Source organism: Eptesicus fuscus, chromosome 10 (genome assembly GCF_027574615.1).
Source record: "Eptesicus fuscus isolate TK198812 chromosome 10, DD_ASM_mEF_20220401, whole genome shotgun sequence".
NCBI classification, from domain to species: Eukaryota; Metazoa; Chordata; class Mammalia; order Chiroptera; family Vespertilionidae; genus Eptesicus; species Eptesicus fuscus.
In genome coordinates, this window is record NC_072482.1 from 4,482,987 (window position 1) to 4,507,290 (window position 24,304).

Sequence of the window (24,304 nt, forward strand, 5' to 3'; positions counted from 1 at the left end):
CCACACCAGGAATACTGCCAGTCCCTCCGGCCTGGCCGCCTCTGCTAAGTCGTTCACACCCGCCCCTCGCCCCCAGGAGTCACCCAGCTCCCGGCAAGGCCATGGCCCAGTGCTCAGAGGAGAGACCGAGGCCCACAAGGGCAGGGCCCAGCGCAGGCAGAGCCCACAGCAGGATCCAGCCAATGGCTGGGGGGCAGTGCACAGCGAGGTGCTGTGACAGGCCCCCCATTCCCAAGATGACCCTGCAGGCGGCACCTGACTCACCGTCCTCTCGGGACTTCTGGATGAAGGCCTCCACGCCACTCTCACCGTAGCTGCCCTCCGAGGCCAGCGTGGACACGTAGTTCCACTTGAGGGCGCGGACGATGTCCACCATGGCCTGGGCCTGGTACGTGTCCGAGGGCACCACGCGGGAGAAGAAGTCGTAGCGGCTGTTGTCACTCAGGTCCGGGGCTGTGGAGGCGTAGCTGATCTGGGGGATCTGGAGGTGAGAGGGGCCACTAATGGGGGCGGTTGGCACACTCCCTGCCCATCCAGCACCGCACCCCTACACACCAACCTCCCTCCAGTCCCCCAGTCTTCCCGCGGGCACTGCCTCCTCTAATCCTGGGGGAGACCCTGTGACATGGAGGAAACTGAGGCCCAGAGAGGGTGGGCAAATGGTCGGCCGGCCTTGCCCCTGGCTCCAGGCCAGGTCCTGATGCTGCCCACCTCCAGTCAGCTCTCCCTGACCCTGTGCCCCTGTGGGCCTCCCACTCCCAGCAGGAGTGAGGCTGGCATCAGGCGGGGACGTGCCTGGCACCTCAGCATCAAGCCCTCCTCCAGAAAGCCTCCCGCCAGCTTACCTGGGTCCTGTGGCTGGTGGTCCCCCAACCACACACCACGAAGTCATCGGGAATCTCACATATGCACACACATACATGCATGTGTATACACATCCCAGGGACCTCTGGGTGCCTTGATTTACATAAAGAGTTGGAAGATCCCAGCTGGGGAAAATGCCCAGGTGTGTGGGATGGTTTGGCCTGGGGATGGGGTAGGGTGATGGTAGTAAGAGGGGACCCTGAGGGTCCATCTCCTTTCCCCAGGTAGCCCCTGGGTCACCACCCAGCAGACCCTGTCCCCACAACTCCCTTTGGACCCAGGCTCCAGCTCCTCTCGCCCCCCGCTCTACCCTCCCATGGATGGAATCCCAGGAGGCCAGAGTGGGTGGGGCCTTTGAGAAATCCCGCTCCCACAGTCTGGGACTCAGGGCCCAGAGGGGCAGGGGCCACCGTCCCACAGACTCTAGGCCTGCTGCCCCAGCTCCCACTTACCGCGGCCTTGGAGCACCTTCCTGGCCCACAGCCCCCGCCTCCCCACCCCCAGGCAGAGGTGAGATGCGGAGCCGTTAGGCTGCCTGCCTCCTGAGGTTGACATCAACCACCTCCAAAGCTTGTGGACGGGGCCGTGCAGACCCCCTGCGCCTCCCCTCCTCCCGGCCCGCACTCACAGCCCAGTGCCCTCCGCACAGGCGCACTGCCCGGGCTCCCCAGGGGTGCTCGGTGCTCCCCGCTCTCCATTCCCACCTCCGTGCACACCAAACGCACTGTTCCTTGTACCCTCTGCCCTGCCCTCAGCTGTCCAGGGTGACAGGGTGAAGGGGTGGGCATATTGATCTGGGCTGGAGTCAAACCTAAGATTGATCCGCGTAAGGAATCACTAAGATTCAATCCTGGCCACAAACACTCGTGGCCAGAGTTTTCGTCCCTGTGGCAACTGAGGGTGGGAAATGTTCTGGGGCAAGAGGCTTGGGGACGCGCCCAGGACGAGCCTGTGCCTCTGGTGTCCCCATCCCCAAGGAGAGTCAGACGCACCTTCCACCGGGGAAAAGGGCATGGCCAGCTCGGCCCCTGCGATGGCCCCAGCAGGGCCCCCATGAGCTCACTCGTGGGAAGGGACCCAGTCCCTGGGAGGCGTGGGGGAGCCCAGGGGAGGGAACCAATGGTTGTTCTGGATTGTCTGAGCCCCTCTCGCTGCAGTTCTGTGCCCATTCACTGCAGCACCCTCCGTACAGAACACTTTGGAGACAATGTGTGAAGAAGCTATGGCCACACAGGAATGCTGTGCAGCTGCGGGAAAGAGCAGGCAGCCTTCCAGGGACCGCTCTGGGCCGCTCTCTAAGACACAGGGTCAAAACAACAGCAACAGAGAAGCAGGGTGCAGCCCTGGCGCCCCTATTGCGTGAGGGGCCGTGCGTACCCGGCTTTACACACACAGATCTTCCACAACACGGCTAAGGCGCCTCTGGGAGGGAACATGGCTGACATGGCTGGGGCAGGGTTGGGCAGGGACCTTTCACCTTACGCCCTTTGTGCCTTTTGCATGTGGATCATGCAGACATAGCCCTTGGAACACAAGCACCTGTGAACCTTGGTGGCACATGGGCCCCGCTCCCGCCGGTGCCAGCAGCGTGTCTGCCTGGGAGCGCACTTACTAGGAGCTGAAAACACCCCCGGCTGGGTGACCAGGAGGCTCCTGCGCTGCAGAAAGACAAAAGCTGCCTCCGGGCTTGAAACACAATGAAGATGAATGCCAAGTGCATCTGCGTGAGTGCGTACGTGTGGGAAGCATGTGCCCTGAGCACACAAGTACACAGCACACTCCCTCTTGACTCCTCCTACCAATAGGCATTAAGCGACTGCCTGCCACGTGTAGCGAGCGCTGAGGACTGGAGACAGACGGTGACCACGGCCCTCGTGGGCTCCCGATCTAGACAGAGTCTCAATGGAGGTGATGCAGGGCCGTTAGATGGACGAGGTCCAGACGGAAATGGAAGATGGAGGAGCAGGGGGCTGTCAGAGAGAGGGGCCGGGGAAAGCCCCTCTAACAGGTGACAATGAGTTAAGAACCCAAGGAAACGAAGGTCGAAGCCACGTGGGTATTTGAAGGAGGGCGTTTCGTGCAGAGGAAACAGCCAGTGCAAAGGCCTGTATGCATGCGTGTGTGTGGTGCACATGTGTGAGCAGGCATGTGCATTGTGTCCATGCACACACGTGTGTTTAGAGCCTGACTGTTCTCTGGCTGCCGTGCTGACCTGCAGCCACACACACCCTGGTCTGGTGAGTCTGCCGGCACACACTCAGGCCCGGGATCACTGGGTCCCAGACTGACAGCAGCCAGTCCAGCCCACACCACCCCGAGAGGAGAGGGGGTGTCTCGGCCCCCTTAGGGCTCAGTCTCCTGGGCCGGTGCTTTGTTCAAGGCTTTTCACAACAGCAGGAGTGAACCCCCTACCCTGACCTGCACGAGGCCGACACCCCAAGCCAAGTGGGTGGATGCCCACCACCGCAGCTGCCCCAGGGCCCCCTGACAGAACCCACCCTCTTCAGTGTGTAGAAGCACCTCCTCTGTCCCTTCCCCAATGCTGGCACAGCACGGAAGCTCCCAGCGCACCCTGGAGCCAGCCTGCCCGGGGCTGTGCCACCCTGCCTGCCCGGGACTGTGCCACCCAGCTTTGCCATCCTGCAAGACCTTAGGCAAGCGAGAGGCCTCTCCAGGCCTCAGTTCCCCCCTCTAAAGTAGTCATAGCAACAATAGAGAGGACCGCATTAGTGAGTCCCCGCAAAGTGCTTAAAACACGGGGGCCCTCAGCAAACGCTAGAGATTATTATTGGGAGGGAGGCAAGGCCGGGCCCTCATGCCCATTTCACAGATGAGGACAATGAGGCTCCGAGAGATGAAAATGCGCTCGGAGTATCAGAGCCAGGAGATACCTGAAGCAAGGCCCAGGGAGCTGCTCTGCCTCCCTGTTCACCACCCTGAGTCCAGGCCTCCGGCGCTGCTCACCCTCCCAGCTGACCCTGCTCCCTCCGCTCTACCCACAGCCAGGCCAGGCAGCAGAATGAGGGTGGGATCCTGCAGCCACCTCTGCTGCTAGCCCCGCCCAGGCCAGGGCCCACACAGACCTTGGAGCCCGCCTGCCTGCCTCATCCCCTCAGCCAGGGAGCAGGGACCATGCACGGGCCGGGCAGACCCTGGAGCTGGCTGCCTGCTCCGGGCCCTCCCATCCCAGCTGCCTGAGGCCTCCGGGACCGGGCTCTCAGCATCGCTTTTCTTCACATGAAAGGCAGCGGGCTTTCAGGTACACGACAGCTATGCGGGCAGGAACGTGCGGGTCGGAGAGCCGGCCCGAGGAGGCAGCTTCCAAAGGCCCGGCCTGCACGGTCCCCTCCGACACCCTCACCCGCTGAGCCGTGAGGGCCTCCGCTGCAGACACTGCCCTGAGGAGCAGGAGGTGTCGCCAGCGGGGAGGGGTGTCCCACTGAGAACCGGGCACGGCACACCCTCATGGAGCATGAGCACCTCCTGTCCGCCGGGTGCCGGCATGCAGAGAACTAGCCTCGGGGAGGGCGGGCGGGAAATGGAGGTCCTCAGAGGGAAATGTCTCCCGGCTGAAGCGCTGGGTGTGGGGCACCCAGGAACTCCTGGGGCCTCGCAGGGCAGCCGGGGAGAGTCCACCTGCCCGACGCCAAGGAGAGTCAGCCCTGACCAGGCCCGTGGTGACAGCACCAGGAGCAGAAGACAAGAGTGACCCCAGCCGCACACCCATACCCCTGGGCGCCCCACAATCATCTGAGAACAGAGAAGAGACTTCCAAAGCTTGGGAAGTGGAGGTGCCCCAGGCAGGGGCCTGGGCCGGGGCTGGGCGGCCTGTGGAAGGACCAGGACAGGCCCAGACGGAACTGCCCACCACCTGCCCCACAGCCTGCTCAGGGCCGCACACTAAGGGCCTCCCCCACACTCACTGGGCCACTGGGGGGCCGGCCCCTCCCCTGAGGGAGTGCAGGTCAGGACGTTCCCACCAGTCAGACCTCATTACCCTGCTCTGTGGACACAGACCGGCTGTGACTCCCAGCCCGAGCATCCGGTCACCCGGGGCCTGGCCCTGGGCCAACCGACCTATGCCCCAGGGCCACCGATTGTCTGCCCCGCCGGCCACTGGACAAGCCCTGAGGGGCCTTCTGCCCAGAGCTGAGCCTGCTGGTCTTCCCACCCCAGGGCGCTCAGCCTCCCAGCTCCGCCCCTCCCCAGGCCTGGGGACTGGGTGGCCCCAGCCCTCCTCTGCCCATCACACAGGCCCCTTGCCCTCACACCGAGGCCTGCAGCGTTTCCCACTGCAACTGAGAAGTGGGCATGAGAGTCTCTGAGGCGACAAGGCTCTTAAAAGACGATAAAATTTGCACACCAGGCCCACGAGGTCCCTTCGCCACAGCGGCTCCCACGGCCGCCAGCCTCCGCCTCCCACACTGTCCCTCCACCCACACTCCTCAGAGACTGTGGATTCATTCACGAAGTCACTCCTCAGCAATGGTTTCCCGAGCACCTGCTATGCGCCTTGCACAATCTTCGGCCCCCGGGTAAACACACAGAGGAATCAATGCCTGCCGTCAGGGAGCTGTCACTGCTGAGAGACACTCAACAATGAACGGATGTGCACACGACTTACGATGGTGCTGGTCCTGAGCCACTGCCAGCCTCTGCCTTCCTGGCACGCGGTCACATTCAGCTCCCTGGCCCTGAGGTTGGCTGGGCCCGTGTGGCCTGTTCCAGGAAAGACGACCACTTCGAGGCCAGAGCACGGCCCTGCCGTTGAGTCCCACGGGGCCCATGCTCCCTCTGCTGCCAGGACCAGGGACGCTCAGGTCCCTGAGGAGATGGGCAGGGCACCCCGCCTGCCATGGAGACGTGGAACATGGCAGTATTGCGTGTACGTATTTTAAGCCACAGACTTGGGGATGGTTTGTTCCTGCAGCAGCCCCTCACCACACACACTCACACACACACACACACACACACACACACAGGTGGCACAGTGCTCTCCCTCCCCGAGAGCCTGGAAGGACTCCCATTTGTCTCCGCCCACGCGCCTGGCTGTGTCAGCTCACACTCCTCACAGGCCGGTGTGAGCTGGAATGAATTAAATTCACCCAAACAGACACACACACATGCAATCAGCGTCGTGGGGACTCACAGTTATTGAGTGTTATGTGCCAAGAACTGTCCCAAGTGGTTTTATAGGCCTTAACACCTCCGATCTTATTCTCTCCATTCTCCCAAACCTGAGGTACAGAGAGGTTAAGTAACTTGGCCAAGGTCACACAGCTAGTGAGTGGCTGGCTGAGCCAGGAATTGAACCCAGAGGAACTAGCCCAGAGCCCTTGCTACTAACTGTCATGTAAAACCTCAGCCTCCCCTTACACAATGGGTCCCACACACATGTGCGCACATATACACACACGCAGAACCTAAGGTGAGAGCGGCAGCCTCCGGTGACAAGGAGGGCCGCCCACTATCCTGTGGGGCAGGGTTCTCAGGGCAGCGGCGGCAGAGCCAGCCCTACTTCCCCTCCTGCTCAGCCCCCACCTCCACTCCCGGCTGCCATGCCAGGGGCTGAAGTGGCCCATCTGTCTCCAACACAAAGGATCATTCACAAACCTCTGTCTCCCAGACGAGATGAAGTGATTTAATTAGGAATTCTATCATCAAGCCCTTTGGACCCAAGCTTTTAATTAGGATCACCAACTCCACCCAAGGCTGCCAGAAAGTGGGCTCGTGGCCCCTGACTTCCCGCCCTAGGGCCGCAGGCACAGCCAGAATGTGTGGGCACCTCCACAGTCACCAGTGCCCCCTGGCAGGTCAGGGCCCTCCCCAGGACCACTGCCATCCCCCCACCCCACCTCTGGCCCCACAGTCACAGCTGGCCTCTCTCCTCCGGCATCAAATGGGGAAACGGCTTGGGAAAGTGCAACCATCTTGCCGCCAGAAGAACTGGGGCCCTCGGTGGGCGGGAGGAGAGAGAGCAGGCCTCTCCTCTTCCAGCAAAGCTCACGTACCAGCCTTTCTTTGGGAGCCCTGCCAGGTGCTAATACAATGCCCTTTACAGCTCAGTGTGGGGCAAGCTGTCAGAATTATCAGCAACTCTTGGTATTTTACCAACGCATTTTCACATATGTGACCTCTGACCTCATCTCCAACCACTCGCACCGTGGCCGGGCTCTCCTGGCTCCAGCCACACCGGCCTCCCTGCTGTACAATGAACATGCCAGGCACTCTGCCTCGGGGCCTCGGGGCCTTTGCACCGGCTGTTCCCAGGGCCTGGATGCTTCCCCCAGATAAGCATGCGGCTCACTCCCTCACTTCCTTCCCTCCAAGGCTGCCCCAGTGTCACCTCAGGGAGGCCTCCCCCCACCGTCCCCTGTGCCCATCTCCACCATGCCTGCTTACATTCCCCCATAACAAGGATCGCTTTCTACCACGCTCTATATTTACTGACTTATTGCATTTGTTATCCACCTCCCCCAAAACATCAGCTCCATGAGTCCAAGGACCATTTTGTCCCCACGGTGCCCTCAGACACCTGGCATAGCACCTGGCACAGGGCAGGTACTCCATGAAAGAAGGGGCCACTTCCTTCGATCCAGGCATCCAGCTTGAGGACGAGCCGCAGTGCCATGAACGCCTTGGATGGGTGAGGAAACAGGCTCAGGGCCCCGGGGCCTCCTGAGGTCACAGAGCTGCAGTGGCCACGCTCCGACTCTCACATGGCCTGACGCTTCGCCGGGGCAACCCAAAGGCTGGTTCTGCGGTAGGTGAGCCACTCCACACCGTGCCTGGCACACCGGACATGCTCTCGGGTCTCTTTCCTCCCTCCCCAAGGCAAGCCTCACCTCCAGCATCCCTCACCTCCTGGGGCTGCTGCAGCTGTCTGATTTCATAGCAACACCCCAGAAGCCAAGCGTTGGGGGGACCGTCCCACGCCCGTCTCTGTCCGCCCCGCTCCAGGGCCTGCCCAGCCACTTATCGGGAGAACAAGCAGACACTTGGATTAATTTCCAGGCCTGTTCTGAATTATGCTTTCCGGGAGAGAAACAGACAGATGCAGGCAACAGGCCTTTGAACAAGTATTTCCCCAGAAAGCACTTTGTTCAGTCCCTTGTCTCACCCTTTTAAACATTATGTTTTCTCAGGAGTCCGGAAGAAAAGGGAGGCCGGCAGATAAGGCATGGAGGCCGGAGAAGAACAACGGGCGCGGAGCCTGGCCAGCCCCCAGAGGAGGTTCTGATGCGCTCGGAGGATTTACCGCAGATAAGCGGCCAGGAGAGCGGGCGGGGTGTGGGCAGCGCGCGGCTGAGAGCAAGCGAGATCCTCAAATCAGCACTTGTCCTATTTCATAAGCGAAATGTAGATCAATAAATTACACTCACTTTTGCAGGTTTTACATGCTGACTCCGTAACCTTGTCAAGAGTGATACATGTGGGGGAGGCCAGGGATGGAAGAGCTCAGAGGCCCGGGGAGGAGGGCAGAGCCCTGGGGGGGCCCCAAGGGGCCATAGCACTGTGCCCCTTTTCCTTGGGGGCACCTGGCAGGGCTCCCAAAGAAAGGCTGGTATGTGAGTTTTGCTGGAAGAGGAGAGGCCTGCTCTCTCTCCTTCTCCTGCCCACGTCTGGAGGTGAGAGGCAGGCTGCCACACCCCTGCCCGGCTCTTTGACCAGGGCAAGTCAGCTCTCCTAGGAGCCTCAGTCGCCTCATCTGTTGAGTGGGCACAGGGGGTGAGAATCCGGGCTCTGCCAACCTCGTGGAGGGGCTCAGAGGGAGCCTGGACGCTAAAGGAGCTTGGAAAGAGGGAAGCAAACCATCATTAGACTCGGTTAGCACGCCAGGTGCAGCAGTCAGCGAAGGCAGAGTCTCCTGCCGTTAACCCTCAGCCCTGAGGCAGGGACCCTGAGCCCGTTCAGATGGGAGAACAAGCGGTTCAGAAAGCTGAGGTACCCGCCCGGTCACCAGCATTGGGCCCAGAAGTGGCTCCCGGGCCCATCTGATGGCAAAGCTGGGCTTTTCCCGGGGCTCCCACGGGCCGGGGATCCGACACCCCCCAGGTGGCTGCATCCCAGGGGCCAAGCTGAAGGTGCTGCTGGGCCAGAGCCAGGCACCTTGATGGGGTGCGGGGGGGGGGGGAGGCATGAGGCTGTTCAGGTGTTTGTGGTAATAACACCACTAACCAGTAGCTAGCATTTAATGGGCACTTCACAGAGGTTTTCTCACTTAATCTTCACACAATAACCCCATGAAGTGAACACTATTACCTTCATTTTTCAAAGGAGTAAACTGAGGCCCAAACTCACAGAGCAAGTGGCAAAGAGGGGCTTGGATCCAGGGGTGGCTGACTCCAGCCCCGAGAGCTCTCACCCATGGCCATCTGCCTGTCACTCCCCATTCATTCCTGCCTCCGGCCCTGTGCCCACACCACCCCCGCCTGGGAGGCAGCCAGGTTAGGGAGTCAAGACTCCTTGCCGGGCCTTTCCCCATCCCTTGAGCATGCCGCTTCACAACTCAGCCTCAGTGTCCACATCTGTTCAATGGGGCTAATGACCTGCCCCACTGGACTCACAAGGTAAGGATAGAAAGCAGGGCCTCCACAATGTAGGTGTGGCATCCAAAAGCCTCTTCCACAAAACCACGGCCTGCCCACAGGCTGCAGGAGGGCCAGAAGAGCCGGAAGAGCCTCAGTGAGGGGGGCGCCCTGGGGTGTCTATAATTACACCCGCACCAGGCAGCCGAGCGCCAGCGATGGGGGCGTGGCCAGGCTGTGAGGAAGGTAACCACAGTGTCTGCCTGGTGCTCTCCCAAGTTAAGTTAGTGCTGCCCTGTGTGTAATCTATGGCCCTTAGTAATATAATGGGGTGTATTAACGTTATTGAACACGAGCCGATAAGTCACATCGCCGTCACCCGGGTAATTTATACCACAGCCGGGCACCAGGCGGGCAGCAGGCAGGCCCCACTGGAGCTCTGGGGCTTCCGCCGGGGCAGGGGCCTGAGTCCCGGGCGGACGGAGCCCAACCAGCTCAAAGGGAAGGTGCAGCCAAGCAGCAAGGCCAGGCGACCGCAGGCCGGAATGCAGGCTGTGGTTCGGGGGCTCCCAGCCCAGAGCCCTCCCGCCAGGCTCCACACACATGACCCCCCACCTCCCCCGCCGCCAGTGCACTGACCATGCGCCCGGCTCTCCCCTCCCAGGGCCCTCCTTCCTCCTCCGCCTCCTCGCTGCTCCTGCCTCCTTTCCCGGACAGCCTGATGGGGGCTCAGTCCTCCAGCGCCCCCTCTCTCTCCGCTGCTCCCAGGCCTGATGACACGCCCCTGAACTCCAGGCCCCACCCACCGCCTGATCCCTTGGCCATGGAATGGGCATGTCAAACTGCAAATGCCCAGAGCTGAGCCCCTGACCCCCAGATCCTGCCCAAGTCTTTCCAGCCAGACCAATGTTGGACACAACCCTGACTCCTCTCTCTCAGGCCCCAAGACTGACTGAGCAGCAAACATTGTTGGCTCTTCCTTGAAAACATCCAGAACCCAACCACAGCTCCTCCTCCGCTGCTACCGCCCTGGCCCGGCACCAGCGTCTCTGGCCTAGACGTCGCAGCCTCCTCACTGGCCTCCTGCCCCCCACACTTACCTCCGACCCCCAACACAGGCACAGTCCCCTGCCCACCGGGCAGCCCAGGACCCACCAGACCCAGTTAGATCCTGCCCCTCCTCTCTTCCAGAGTCTTCCATCTCAGCCAGAGGGAAAGCCACGGTCCTCCATGCACAACAGGCCCTGCCCGTCCTTCCCCTTAGCCTCCGGGCCTCACATCCCACTCCTGCCCCGGCCCCCTCTGCTCCAGCCTCTCCAGCCCCCGTGCTGCTCCTCCCAGCGCCCCAGGCAGGACCCAGCGCAGGGCCCGGCCCTGGCTGTTCCTCGTATCACCACCTACAAAACCTGACAGCTCATCCACGTGTCCTGTGGACCCCCGCCTCCCCTCTAGAATGTCGAGCCCACGGGACGAGGGGTTCTGTCTGCCTTGCTCACGGCGGTAGCCCGGGACTTAGGACAGTAGCTGGCACTAAGCCCCTCATTTTGCAGGCTCTGCCAATGAATATGAACGACCAATGAGGGAGGAGCCAGAGTGGAGACTGCTTTGCCTGATTCCCATGAGTTCCTCCACAACATTCCGTCGGGAAAACATCTGCTTCTAAAGAGTGTGGGCACCACTGGCCTGGTCCAGAGCCGGAAACTGAGAAGTGGACCGGCCACGTGGCAGCCATTCAGCCAAGACCACAGGGTGGGCTGGTGGTCAGCCGCTTCTGGAGGCCACCTCTCCCCTGCGCACCCCACTGAGCAGCACGGCCTCCGGTGGCACCAGCCCGCAGGGCGCCCCCACCCTCCATGGGCTTCTGATCCCTGGCTGCCCCACTGCCTCCTCACGCACCGGCGGCCCCTTGCTCCGACCCAGCTCCTGCCAGCAGCCGCAGGAAGGGGCCACAGCACATACCCTCGGGGTGACATTCCTCCCCAGGGTTCCCTCTTGGGGGACGTTTGCCGTGGGAGCCCCATCTCCAACTGCAAAATGAGGGCTCCTGGCCCCGGACAAGGGTGGCGATGCCAGGGGCCTCCACCCCAACGCTCCTTCATTGAGAATGCACTGCCAGCGCTGCACTCACGGCTCCAGAACGCGGTAGGCACGCGGGCGCAGTTCGGGAGGGCTGACTCTCACTGGATGTGCACAGTCACAGCCCCGGGAGGTGCTGGGCAGAGGCGGGGCTGCGAGGGCCTGGAATGAGGGTCACGGCCCTCTTCCTGCCCACACCCCAAGTTTCTCACCTAATAGCCATAACAGCGATAGCTGTAATAATAGCTTGCCTTTACTGAGCACTTACTCTGTTCTCAGCACCGCTGTGCATTCACGCACTTAGTCCTCACACCCCCGGCCACACACAGGTGCTAGCACGTGGCCTGTCTTACAGGAGAAGGAACTGGGGTCCAGAGAAGTAAGTCACTTGCCCAGAGATCTGCACCTGGGAAGGGGCCAGCGGGGATGTGGGCCCTCACAGCTGGGCCCTGCCTGCCAGCACGCTCGGCGCCTCCCTGTGGAGTCCGATTGGACCGATCTCCTTGGAGGCCTCCAGTCTGTGGGAGCTGTGCACCATGGTCTCAACCAGAAACCAGGCCTCTAGGAGTCGGGGTGGGTCTCCCCAGACCCTCCTACTTCTCTCCACCTTCGGCAGAAACCTCCAAGTGTTGATTCAGTTCAGCGACCACCTTCCACCTGCCCACCATGTGCCCGGTGCTGGGACAAGGTGGGGGACAGGACTTGCCCGCCCAGTACTGAGACCTGCCCTACACAGTCCCCAGCAGCCCCAGTGGGTGGGCCCTGGCCACCCCCGAGGTAACCCGCTCACTCAGGCACCTGAGCAGCTCCCTCTTCTCCACTGGTGCGTCCCGAGGTCACCCCAGGAACGCTGCCTGTGACCCTCCCCTCAGGCCTGCTCCCGGGACCGAGCTGTGATGGTGCTTTCCGCCATCACCTCGCTTAACTTACGCCAAACCACCTTCAAAGTGCATGCTTATCCGTGCTTTGTAGGGAGGGTGCAGAGAGAAGCCATCCATGCTCAGGGGCTTAGTTGCTGATTGAGCCTGGACCACGGTGCCCAAGGCAGAGACCCTTCCCCGCTGCCTGATCCCCATGCCAGTCTGGGAACAGCTGCCAGCACCCCTGGGTCCCAGGGGACCCGCAGGAGATGCCCACAGGCTCTCCCGGCCCAGCCCACTGTGTCTGGTTTCCAGCAACTGGTGATCTAAGCTGACACTGGCTAAGAGGGAAGCCAGGAGGGTCTGGGCCCCGCCCACCCTGTCCCACCCCTCAGGCTCCTACCCCAGAACCTCCATAAAAGCCAGAGGGTTAACAAAGCTGGGCCCCAGTCACCCCAGGCCTCAGCAGGTCCACTGGGCAGCCTCTGGGAGCAGAGCCGGGAGAGGGGCCTGGCACCCAGGGCACCAGCACAGCCAGGTCCTCCCTAGGTGCCAGCAGGCAGTGGGCACCTGCAGGGTAAATGGGGAGGAGCCCGAAGCGTGGCCCTAGGCCCCCAAGCACCTCCCACGGCTGCTTCAGGGTCCAAGCCCCCGTCACTGGCATCAAAGTGAGTCTCTGCTCAAACCCACCACGTTACCTGGAAGAAGGTGCCTTTAACCAGACTAGGTGAGAAGGGCGGGACTGCCCCCCACGGCGGCCCCCACAGGGCTCTGGCCTGTGCCTGCCTCCTCCTATGATGGGGACCTCGCCACTGCAGGCGGTGGCCTGTCGCAGCTCCAGTGCCGCGGGCTCTCGGGACTCCCAGCTGAAATCTGCCTCCCTGCCGCTTACACGTGCTTCCAGGTCTGTCCTCTGGAGCCAGAGACCCAGCCTGCGCCCTCAGCTGGAGGCCCCCCAAGGCTCCCTTCTACACTGACACCCCACCTGCAGCCCCTCGGCGCCTGGCCTGTCTCCTGCACTCGCTGGTCCAGGTCTGTACATGTACACGTTTGCACACACGGGACAGTGCACACGCTGAGGCAGGACCGCCACTTAAAATGCGACTCTGGGCACTGTGCTCCCCCCCTAAACCCTCCCCATCTCCAAGAAAAGCCCAGCCTGAGTGAGCCTGCCACCTCACTGACCTCTGCTCACCACCTCCCTCGGGCCACGCCAAGGGCCACGCCAGCCTCCTCCCCAGTCCCTGAGCACTGAAGCCCGGTCTGCCTCCGGCCTCTGCAGGTGACCTGTGGTCTGCCTGCTGGCTAGTCTGCATGTTCTTTCATGTCATTCATGTCCCTGAGGAAATGTCACCTTCCCAGAGAGGCTGTCACTGAACAGCACATGTACGGCAGCCCCACCCCGCTTCCGGGCTCCTTACCCAGGGCCCTTCACCCCGGCTTTATATACTGTCCCTCTTTGTACGGTCAGGCTCAGCCTCTGGGCTGTGCCTTGCAGGACTGGCAGCCCCGACAGCCTGTGAGCCGCAGGAGACAAGGTTTGCCCCACACCTGGGCATCAGAGGTCACGATGGGTCCCCTCCCCCGGCCCAGGCTGCAGGGCCATCTGTCCTGCCAGGCAGCTCAGGCCTGGAGATGGGGTGACAGCCGGAAGGGCCCCGAGGGCAGGCCTGGGCCTGTCTCCAGGAGCATCCTGAACCCCACGAGCTACAAGGAGCAAAGCAGAGCCAGGTCTCCCCCTCGGTCACCCTCAGGCTGCCCAGGCCAGCTGACAGCTCCAGGTAACTCAGTCTGGTGGCAGCGGGGCCAGGGAGGAGGAGACACGGCAGGACCCAGCCGTGCCAGGAACAGGCAGGCCCGGCCAGGGCACCCAAACCGAAGGACCTGCACACCTGGGTGTGCCGCAGGGACGTCCGGGGAAGGCTCACACACATCCCCACTGCAGTGCTCACACACCCACTCCACGTGCCCCCAGGTACACACGCACACACAGAGGCACACAGAGAAGTACATCTAAGTCACAAATACACCAGGACACAGCGTGCTCTGAGGCAGGCGGGCACACTCAGGTACACACATGCACGCGGCATACTTGCAACGCCCACCCCCGCATGCAGGACCAGCTCATCGGGTGCACCCGGGAGGCACTCCCTGAGGCCTACACACATCCCTGGGCACACGAGCACACACGTGATGAGCACACGTGCCTGCGGGTACACACACACACACACACACACACACACACACACACACACACACACACGGTACTCCCCGGTACAGCCAGGGCTGCCGGGGCAGCATTCACAGTGCAAAGTGTTCATAACCTCCCGGATGTCACCACTCTGCCCAGCTGTCATCAAGCAGCTGGAGCCCTAAACTGCCCAGATGAAAGTGCGGGCCTGTTTGCCCCTTGGCAGGGGGCAGTTCTTCTGCAGATCCAGCTGATGGGATCCAGCCTGGCAGGGGCGGAGCTGGAGCCTGGCAAGCGCTGATGGGCTGGGGAAGTGGGGGGCAGGGGATCAGGCACCAGCTGGGGTGGCCCACAGGCTGAGCCAGCTCACTTGCTCAGCTGCTGTCCTGTTCCCTCGGACACCATAGGTGGGGGCTGCCATGGCAGGCCTGCCCCTCACCCCAGGCACCAGCCCACCCAGGCACTTGGCACTGCTTGGGGGAGGGTGTCCTGGCCAGCATCCCCTTGCTGTGTTTCCTAGTTGTCAGAGTCCCCCCTAGCAAGAAACAGGGGTCTCGCCTGGAGATCCTGAGGTGGGGAGGCCTCCCCCAACACCCCAAGTTTCACATAAATAACTGTAGTGGAAAGGGGGCAGGATCCCTCCCTGTGAGCCAAGCCCCCTCCAGGCCAGGCAGGAGAAAGCAATGTCTGTAATTTGTTTTAATAATCCTGCTGAACTGGGAGAAAATTAACAAACAAGAAGCCAGCTCAAAATTAATCAAACGTCTCCCTGTCCATCCCCCCACCTTCCATCTTAATGAAGGTTATTTACCCAACAAACAAAAACCCCACGGAATTAAGTTAAACAGGCCTTTCTTTTTGTCCCCTCCCACCCAGGGGAGGCGGCGTCTCCCTGCTTACAGCTCTGTAAGCTGCGCCCAGAGGACCAGGATTCCTGATGCCAATCACAGGGGTTTCCCCAGACGGAACCCCTCAATTAGCACTCTCCCAGCTCCCAGCGTGAGTCTCACTGCCAGGTCCCTGCCAAAAATATGAAGCACAGTTAACCCAACCACCCTCCTGAGGCGGGACGAGGGAGGAGGTTCCTGTGGTTGGGCCTTTCAGAAGGGGGGGGGGGGGGACTCACCAGTTTCTGCCAGGGAGGAGGGCTGGGGTGGAAGTGGGGAGTGTGAGCACCCCCACATGAGGACATCTGAGTGCCCACAGCGGGTTCCAGTGGAACACCATCCCGGCCCCATCCCGGTGGGAGGGCTGGAGGACGCTGGGACGACCCAGGCTCGGGCTCTCAGCCCCGGGCTCCAGCACCCGTCACTGCATCACCCGCAGGCCGAGGATGTGCCCATGCCCTCTGGCAGTTTGCTGGGCATCTGGCTCCTCAAATTTCTCTTCCCTGCAGCTTTTTACTGCATTTATGTTTCATCCCGGGCCACCTTCTAGTCACAGGTTCCCAGTACCACTCCCAAGGACCTCACCCCTTTGGCTTCCCTCTGGCTTTGAAATTCATACTAATTGCCTTCCATTTGCAGCTTTTACATGCATTCTCCCATTTAAACCCACATCAACCCGGAGAGGGAGACATTGTCAGGGTGCTCACCTCACAGGTGAGGACAACTGAGGCTCAGAGAGAGCCCTGCCCAAGACCCATCTAGCAATGGCTGGGGGTCCCAGCCCAAGGCGACCAGGGGTGCAGGGCAGGGGGTGGGGAAAGACAGAGCCCTCAGAGCTGCCCCCTGGAAGCCTCTTCAGGGGCCGCTGTGGAGAGGGCTGGGGGTTGACTGCACCCAGGAGAATAGGAGGGGGGGGGGGGGAGAAGGGAAGGGAAGGATAGGAGAGGAGGGAGGGGAAGGGAGGAAGGGGAGGGGAGGGGAGAATGAGGAGGGGAGGGGAAGGAAGGGGAGGGAAAGGGAGGAGAGGGAAGGCTTATTACAAAAACTCCACAATGCCCACAGGAGCCACTGACAAAACTACAAATTCAGTCTCCACGGGCAGCCAGAGAGCCTTTTAAACCAGGGGTGGGGAGTGTCGGGCCTGCAGGCCATATAAGGCCCATGAAATCATTTGGTCTGGTCCCGTCAAGGCATTAGGGCTGAGTTAATTAAATGTTTGACCAAGTATAGCAGGCTAATTTTTAAGTTAATAATTCTGTACGGCCTGTGAATGATGACATAAACATCCAAATGGCCCTTGGCAGAAAAAAGGTTCCCACCTCTGATTTAAACCATAAATCTTATCCTGTCACTGCTTAAAGCCCTCCAAAGGCTGCCACCGCACGGAGAGCACAGTCAGACTGCTCTGGGCCCAGGACTTCCCGCGGTCCAGCCCTGCCACGCTTCCCTCTGAGCAGGACCCGCTGCTCCTCAGACGGCCAAGAACATTCTCCGCCACCCAGACACCTGGCTCCCCTCCTGACCTGCCTGCTCTAGTCCAGGGTCCCTTCCTTGGCCGCCTGCTGAAAGGAGCCCTTCCCCTCCCATGTCCCTCTCAAACCCCTGACCCCGGGCACTCCGCCTCCACGGCAGGTACCGTCACTCGAGTTACTGCGTATCTCAGTCCCGGTCTTTCTCCCCCTAGGAAGTCAGCTCCCTGTGGGCAGGACGTGTTCTTGTTCACTGTATTCCTAACCGAGTCCAACATTGGATTCACGATTTGACTAGAGAGTGAATGAATGAATGAATGAATGAGTGAATGACAAAATGCTGAAGGCCACCATTTGGGCCACCATCATTTCCAGTCTCACGTTTCCCATCTGCCTCCTAATCACTCTCAGCCACAGGCCTCGGCCTGCACCCAAACCTCCACTCCACACCCAAAGGGGTGTGTCTAACCCAGATCTGACCAGGACACTGCCCTGCAGGATCAAGTCCACACTCCTAGCCTTAAGCCCCCAATCCACCCCAGCGCGTCACCACTTACTCCCAACCCGCCCCTCCTCCGTGCCACACGCCCTGTTGCCTCCATACCAGACACACCTTCAGTTCCAGCCAGACATGCCCTCTCCACCCACAGCACTGTCATGGCTCCCGCTCTGCCTGCAGGCCACCGACCGCCTCCTCCAGGCAGCCACCCATGCATCCTGTCAGAACTGAGCTCTCCCTCCTCTGAGCCCCCACACACCCTCCCCTAAATGAACCGGTGGCAAATCACACGTGTGCCACACCGCCCCGTCCAGGAAGGACCCAGATTTATTCACTCTGGCAAGCTCTCCCGTCGCCACACCTGCCTGGCATCCCGCACAGACTTGGAGCTCCAGGTTTACTGAGTCAAATGCAACCCGTTCCGACACAGCCCAGGGAGGGTGCCCATTAAGAGGGGCCTTTCCTCCAGGTTGCTGGCACTCAGGCTGGTCTGAGGACGAACGGACCTTTAAGTGCCACTTAACCACGGCAGGTAGGAGACGCTGGCCCCACGTGCCACTAACCTCTCCTCAGGGGGTGCCCGGGAGGACACTGATTCACCGGGAGGAGGCGGCCAGAGCCCTGTTAAACGGCGATGCACTGCCTCTGGTCCAGCCGCCAGCCCTTAGTAGTAGCTCCCGGCCCACCCAGAAGCTTGCATGTGTGAGCACACGCGTGGCCACCCCCTGGGGAGGACAGCAGGCACAGCACGGCCACCACTGAATTATTTATTCAGTACATTGTTAGCACAGCAGACAGAGCCACCGTGTCTCCAGGCTTCAGTTAAAACATCAAGGCACCCGCACTGTCTGCCCGGCAACATGCCCAGCTGCCACCAAGACTGGCAGGAGAGCACCTCCTGGGGAGCCATAAGTGGCCCCCTCCTCCCCCTCCCCCTTCCCCCACCCCCGGCCAGGCCAACCCTGCTGCCCCTCCCTGCCTCCCAACAGGGAGGCCCTGTTTCAGGACTGTGGACAGCGGCCCAGGCCTCGGGCTCCTCTGGGGCCTGAGGTTAACTCAGCCCAGAGGCTGCCCCTGAGACACCGGCAAAGCTTTCAGGCTCTCAAAGGCCATTTATAAATCAATGGCCGGCAGGAGCCTTTCCAGCTTCCCCAAGCGGCCCTGGGACCAGCCTCGCTGGGTTTTGAGCCCAACTCCAGTCCTCCACCAGCTCCGGCCGGAAACGCGTCACAGCAGGCGGCTGGAAGGCAGGAGTGCCAGGCTCCGTGACAAACTCGGCACATCCCATCCCTGGACTCCAGTCTTGTCACTCGAAAAATGCAAACGATGACAGCCAGGCTGTGACCGCCACAGACTGTCACCATTCATGGAAGGGAACTTTGAAAAAGTACAAATGAGGTACAAGTCTTGGCCATGCCAGAGGAGGCTTTAATTACATACGAGGGGGTCTCTGCAGCCTTCCTATCCCCACCCCAACCTGGACGTCCCCAATTCTGGGGCACAGACTCGGCATGAAGCGAGCTGACAGATCTTTCCGGAGCTGGCTGGGTCACAAGCTAACTAGGTCACCCATGAGATTTAATTCAACAACCCCCGGACTAGGATATGAGGCCAAGTGAAATCAAAGTGGGCGAGCTGAAAAAGAGCAAGAAACTCCGAACACATGCCGCCAGGAGCTTGGCGCACACAGCCTTCCCAGGCAGCGCCGCGGGCTCTGCTGCTGCCGGGCGAGCCTCGGTTTCCTCGCCTGTGGAATGGGGCCAGAGATACCGAGCTCCTAGCCGGTGACCGGCATTAGATAACCTACGTGAAACTGCCGGCCCAGTGCTCACACGGTGCATGAACCCCACCACTGGTCCTACTGCACCCGCTGTGCTGCAGGCCAGGGGACCGGGCAGGGAAGAAGAGACACATTCGCTTTGCCTTGCAGCGCTAACGCCCGAGCGACCCGTGCTGTTACCCACAGGACGACGGAGGGGGCATGCGAGGTGGGCCTGGGTGGGCAGGCGGAACTTCAAAGCAAAAATCGAGGTGAGAAGAGGGAAGACCTCTGGGCAGTCCTCCTAAAGCTCATCACTCCCGCAGCCTGCGAGCGGGCAGAGCCACGTGAAATGGGCGCTATGTCCACGAAAGGCAGGCACGCACGCGTTCGGAGTAGCTTTATTCCTAATGACCAAGCAGTGGATCAGCCTGCTGTCAGCAGCAGAAGGGACAAACGAACGAGAACTGTGCAAACAATCACACAATCGCATACCACAGAGCAATGAGAAGGAGCAGATCACAACAGGCACCCGGGGGCGTCTCAGACCGGCCGGGGAGACGGAGACACAGAAGGCTGCCACGCGATGCTGCTCATCTGAAGCTCAAAACCAGGCCCAAGTGCTCTGTGTGCCAGGCTCCGGCTCCGGCTCCGTGCTCCGGCTCCGGGCTCCGGGCTCCGGGCTCCGGGGCGGGAGGGAGCCTGCGGGAGGGGCTCACAGGGCGCCGGGCGCTGAAACGCTCGCCATCTTGATGCTCATATGCTACACGCATTCATAAAAGCTCGCAAGTAGTACGCCTGAAACTCGAACACTTTACTGTGTGGATGTTATGCTTCAATTTTTTAAAAATGTAAAGCAAAGGCGGACAGAGCACTCCAGGGCTGAGGGGACATCGGAGGCAGAGGCTGGCCGGCTGGACATGGAGGGTTGGGGAGGGTGGCCCAGGGGACTGCAGCGGAAGGGACGGGGCTGGAGCGAGGGGCCGGATGGGCAGCCAAGGGCTGGAGGTGGGCGAGATGGCAGCCAAGGTAATACCACCCTGAGAGCCCCGGGGCCGCTGCCTCCTTCCCCCGGGCCCCTCCTGCCACATCGCCCACCTGCCCTCAGCAATGGTATGAGTGAGGCCCCCTGCCCCCTCCCTCAGCCGCCACACTGCAGGGTCCAGGGCTTTCGTCCTGAGCAGGAATACCGGCAGCCACACCCAGCCCCATGCCTGCAGTCCAGCTCGGCATGTCTCCCTGGGCCCGCGTCCCGCGCCACAGCATCACCGAGGACACCTGGTTCCGCCTCCCACACTCCACCGCCACGTCCACCTTCCCACCCGCTGTCACCGGGAGCTCACCTGAGCACCGGCTCTCAGGATCACCGCCCCAGTTAAGTACGGCCCTCCCACCGGCTGCTTCCCACACGCGCCCATGGTGACAGCCCACTGGAAATGCGACAGGGCCGAGGGAGCCGCCACCAGGGAGACGTGGCACATCCACGGTGACAGCGCCCCCACGGGGACACACCCCATTAAACACCATGCTTCCAAGGCTCATTGAGGATTTGGGGAGATGCCCCCAATTGCAGTCTCGGGGACAAACGCCGGCTAGAACCAGGCTAGAACCACGTAGATGTTGGGATGTCAACTTCGTAAATGACACAGACGAGGAGCCACAGGCGGAGCCAGGCCACTCTCACAGGGACCGAGGCTGCTGTCCCTGCTCTGGGGGGCGGAGGGAGGACCGACATGCCTGGAGCCTGCAAACCACCTTCCACACCACCCCCAGCTCCTGCAGCAGAGCCGCTGGCCTAAAAGGGCCCGCCCGGCCGCGGCGTCCGGCCACGGGAGGGGCTGGGCACTGGCTGGAGTCTGGGAGCCCGGGTCTGAGCTCAGCTCTCTACGAAGTGCCAGGTGGCCGCCCACACATTAACGTCTCTGGGCCTCCGTTTCCTCACCTGTGAACGAGGGCACCTGTTCTGACCACGCTGTGGGACTGACATGTGCGATGACCACAAAGTGATGGGAGAGGCTGAACTGCGAGCTGTTGGGATGGATCCCTGAGTCCCGTCTCCGGCCCCCGCCAGGCCCCGTGTCCCTGTCCCATTCGGTAAGAAGTGCTCAGAAGCCGCCCACAGCAGGCACCCAAATGTCCTGAAAACTGGGGGCCACATTCACATGCTGAACCCCAAGCTGAACATAAAATACACATATTTTCAACTGAACTGGGAACCAAGCAAAAGCTAAGGGAAAAGTCACTTCCTCATTCAACAGCAAAACTGGGCCTACAGACCTTCAGCAAACGTGTCAAATGCATACAGCTGCACACGCTGGAGCGGACCCGCTCACGAAACAGGGCAATGGCCAACGCTGCATCGGCACTGCTGGCTCATTTCCAGTGGGTTCTGCGCCTAAAACAGAGATGTTTTCCACATGGACACCTCTCTGCTAAAAAAACACTTTGACTCATCCCTCTGGATTCTGTGGGGACCCACAAAAGAAATGGGTAACATAGTCTGTAACCTCAGGGTCTCTCTCTCTCTCTCCCCGCCCCTTTCTCTCCCTCTATCTCCTTCTCCCTCTCTGAATGGGGAGACTAGAGGCGAGAGCTCAGCGGCCAGCACTGACCATGAGGAGTGGGAGTGAGAGGCAGGTGAGGGCTGGTATTGGCAGGGAGGGTCCCAGAGGAGCGGGAGGGTGAGGAGGAGGAGGAGAAGAGAAGAAGGAGGAGGAGGAGGAGGAGGAGGAGGAGGAGGAGGAGGAGGAGGAGGTTTGAAGCTGGACTTGAAGGACAGGGAAGAATGGGTAGGGTTTCAGTAAGGGGAGGAGCCATGTCTTTTTCAAAGGAAGTTTATGAATTACACAAAATAAATACGTGCAATGCTCCAGGGGACATGCTCTCAGCTCTCTCGCCTCACGGTGCACCTCCAGGTAGGATACTTAAGACCATGTTTTATGTGGAAAACAAAAAAGCACAGTTTCAAGCCCCCCGAAAGAAGAGTTTCAAGGCCCTCCAGGAAGAAGTGGGAAAGCTCTTTCCTCGCTACCCTCAAAAAGTGTCCAGTAAAATTGGGTCTGGACGCATTTTGCAGATGGGAAACTGAGGAGCAGACGGACTAAATGACTTTGCCCGGGTCCCCAGGCAAAGGGCGGGCACTCCCAGCAGAGAGAACCCCATGAGTCACCTCTCACAGAGGCTCATCTGTGAAAGGGATGAGGCAGCCGTGGGCTCCGAGGACAGCGGAGTATGGCCTGACAGCACTTCGCTAGGATTAGTCACAGCACAATGATGGGGGGGCGGGCAGACAGCCAGTCCAGCCCGGCCAGTGACAGCCCCACCACCCAGCTCTCAGCATCTTCCCGGGGGCATGTGGGGTGGAGGGGGCATGTGTGGAGTGGAGGGGGCATGTGTGGGGTAGAGGGGGCATGTGTGGGGTGGAGGGGGCATGTGTGGGGTGGAGGGGGCATGTGTGGGGTGAAGGGGGCATGTGTGGGGTTGAAGGGCATGTGTGGGGGTGGAGGGGGCATGTGTGGGGTGAAGGGGGCATGTGGGGAGTGGAGGCGGCATGTGTGGGGTGGAGGGAGCATGTGTGGGGTGGAGGGGGCGTGTGTGGGGTGGAGGGGGCGTGTGTGGGGTGGAGGGAGCATGTGTGGGGTGGAGGGGGCATGTGTGGGGTTGGGGGCATGTGGGGGTGGAGGGGGCATGTGTGGGGTTGGGGGGCATGTGGGGGTGGAGGGGGTATGTGTGGGGTGGAGGGGGCATGTGTGGGGTGGAGGGGGCATGTGTGGGGGTGGAGGGGGCATGTGTGAGGTGGAGGGGGCATGTGGGGGGTGGAGGGGGCATGTGTAGGGGTGGAGGGGGCATGTGTGGGGTGGAGGGGGCATGTGTGGGGGTGGAGGGGGCATGTGTGGGGTGGAGGCGGCATGTGGGGGGTTGAAGGGCATGTGTGGGGTGGAAGGGGCATGTGTGGGGTGGAAGGGGCATGTGTGGGGTGGAGGGGGCATGTGTGGGGTGGAGGGGGCATGTGTGGGGTGGAGGGGGCATGTGTGGGGTGGAGGGGGCATGTGTGAGGTGGAGGGGGCATGTGTGGGGTGGAGGGGGCATGTGTGGGGTTGGGGGGCATGTGGGGGTGGAGGGGGCTTGCGTGGGGTAGAGGGGGCATGTGGGGTGGAGGGGGCATGTGTGGGGTGGAGGGGGCATGTGTGGGGTGGAGGGGGCATGTGTGGGGTGGAGGGGGCATGTGTGGGGGTGGAGGGGGCATGTGTGGGGTGGAGGCGGCATGTGGGGGGTTGAAGGGCATGTGTGGGGTGGAAGGGGCATGTGTGGGGTGGAAGGGGCATGTGTGGGGTGGAGGGGGCATGTGTGGGGTGGAAGGGGCATGTGTTGGGTGGAGGGGGTATGTGTGGGGTGAAGGGGGCATGTGTGGGGTGGAGGGGGCATGTGTGGGGTTGGGGGGCATGTGGGGGTGGAGGGGGCTTGCGTGGGGTAGAAGGGGCATGTGGGGTGGAGGGGGCATGTGTGGGGTGGAGGGGGCATGTGTGAGGTGGAGGGGGCATGTGGGGTGGAGGGGGCATGTGGGGTGGAGGCGGCATGTGTGGGGTTGGGGGGCATGTGGGGGTGGAGGGGGTATGTGGGGTGGAAGGGGCTTGTGTGGGGTTGGGGGGTATGTGGGGTGGAGGGGGCATGTGTGGGGTTGGGGGGCATGTGGGGGTGGAGGGGGCATGTGGGGTGGAGGGGGCTTGTGTGGGGTGGTGGCCTCAGCTCCTGGGTACAGGGAGCCTCCTGCCCCACCCCACATAGACCCTCAGTGAGGAAGGCGCACTCACCCCTGGGCATCTCTAAGCTGAGGGCTGGGGCCCTGAGTCCACTCCCTGATCCCCTGCACGAGGTTGCATGAAGACCACTCCAGGATCAGCCACGGGACCTCCCACCACAGGGCACTGTGCATCCAGCTCTCACCGCTCTGGTAAGAGGGCAAGAGGTTACAAACACACGTGCCCTCTGCCCAGCACTCTGCTGGGACCTACCCCACAGGGATGGCACACAGGGGGCACACATGGAGGGCACACAGGGAGGGTACACAGAGGGCACACAGAGCGTACACAGGGAGGGCACACAGAGGGTACACAGAGGGCACACAGGAGGCACACAGGGAGGGCACACAGGGGGCACACAGGGCACACAGG

The 24,304-nt window shown here is 61.5% G+C and overlaps 1 protein-coding gene across 2 annotated transcripts in view; it reads right to left on the reverse strand.

Annotated features, from left to right (window-relative positions):
• The window catches only part of GRM4 (glutamate metabotropic receptor 4), a 95,781-nt gene that overhangs the window by 54,953 nt on the left and 16,524 nt on the right, over positions 1-24,304 (reverse strand). For both annotated transcript variants that reach the window (XM_054722175.1, XM_054722174.1), the window contains exon 2: positions 265-481. In XM_054722175.1, coding sequence (XP_054578150.1) covers positions 265-481 — 217 coding nt within the window. The remainder of the gene's footprint in view (positions 1-264; positions 482-24,304) is intronic.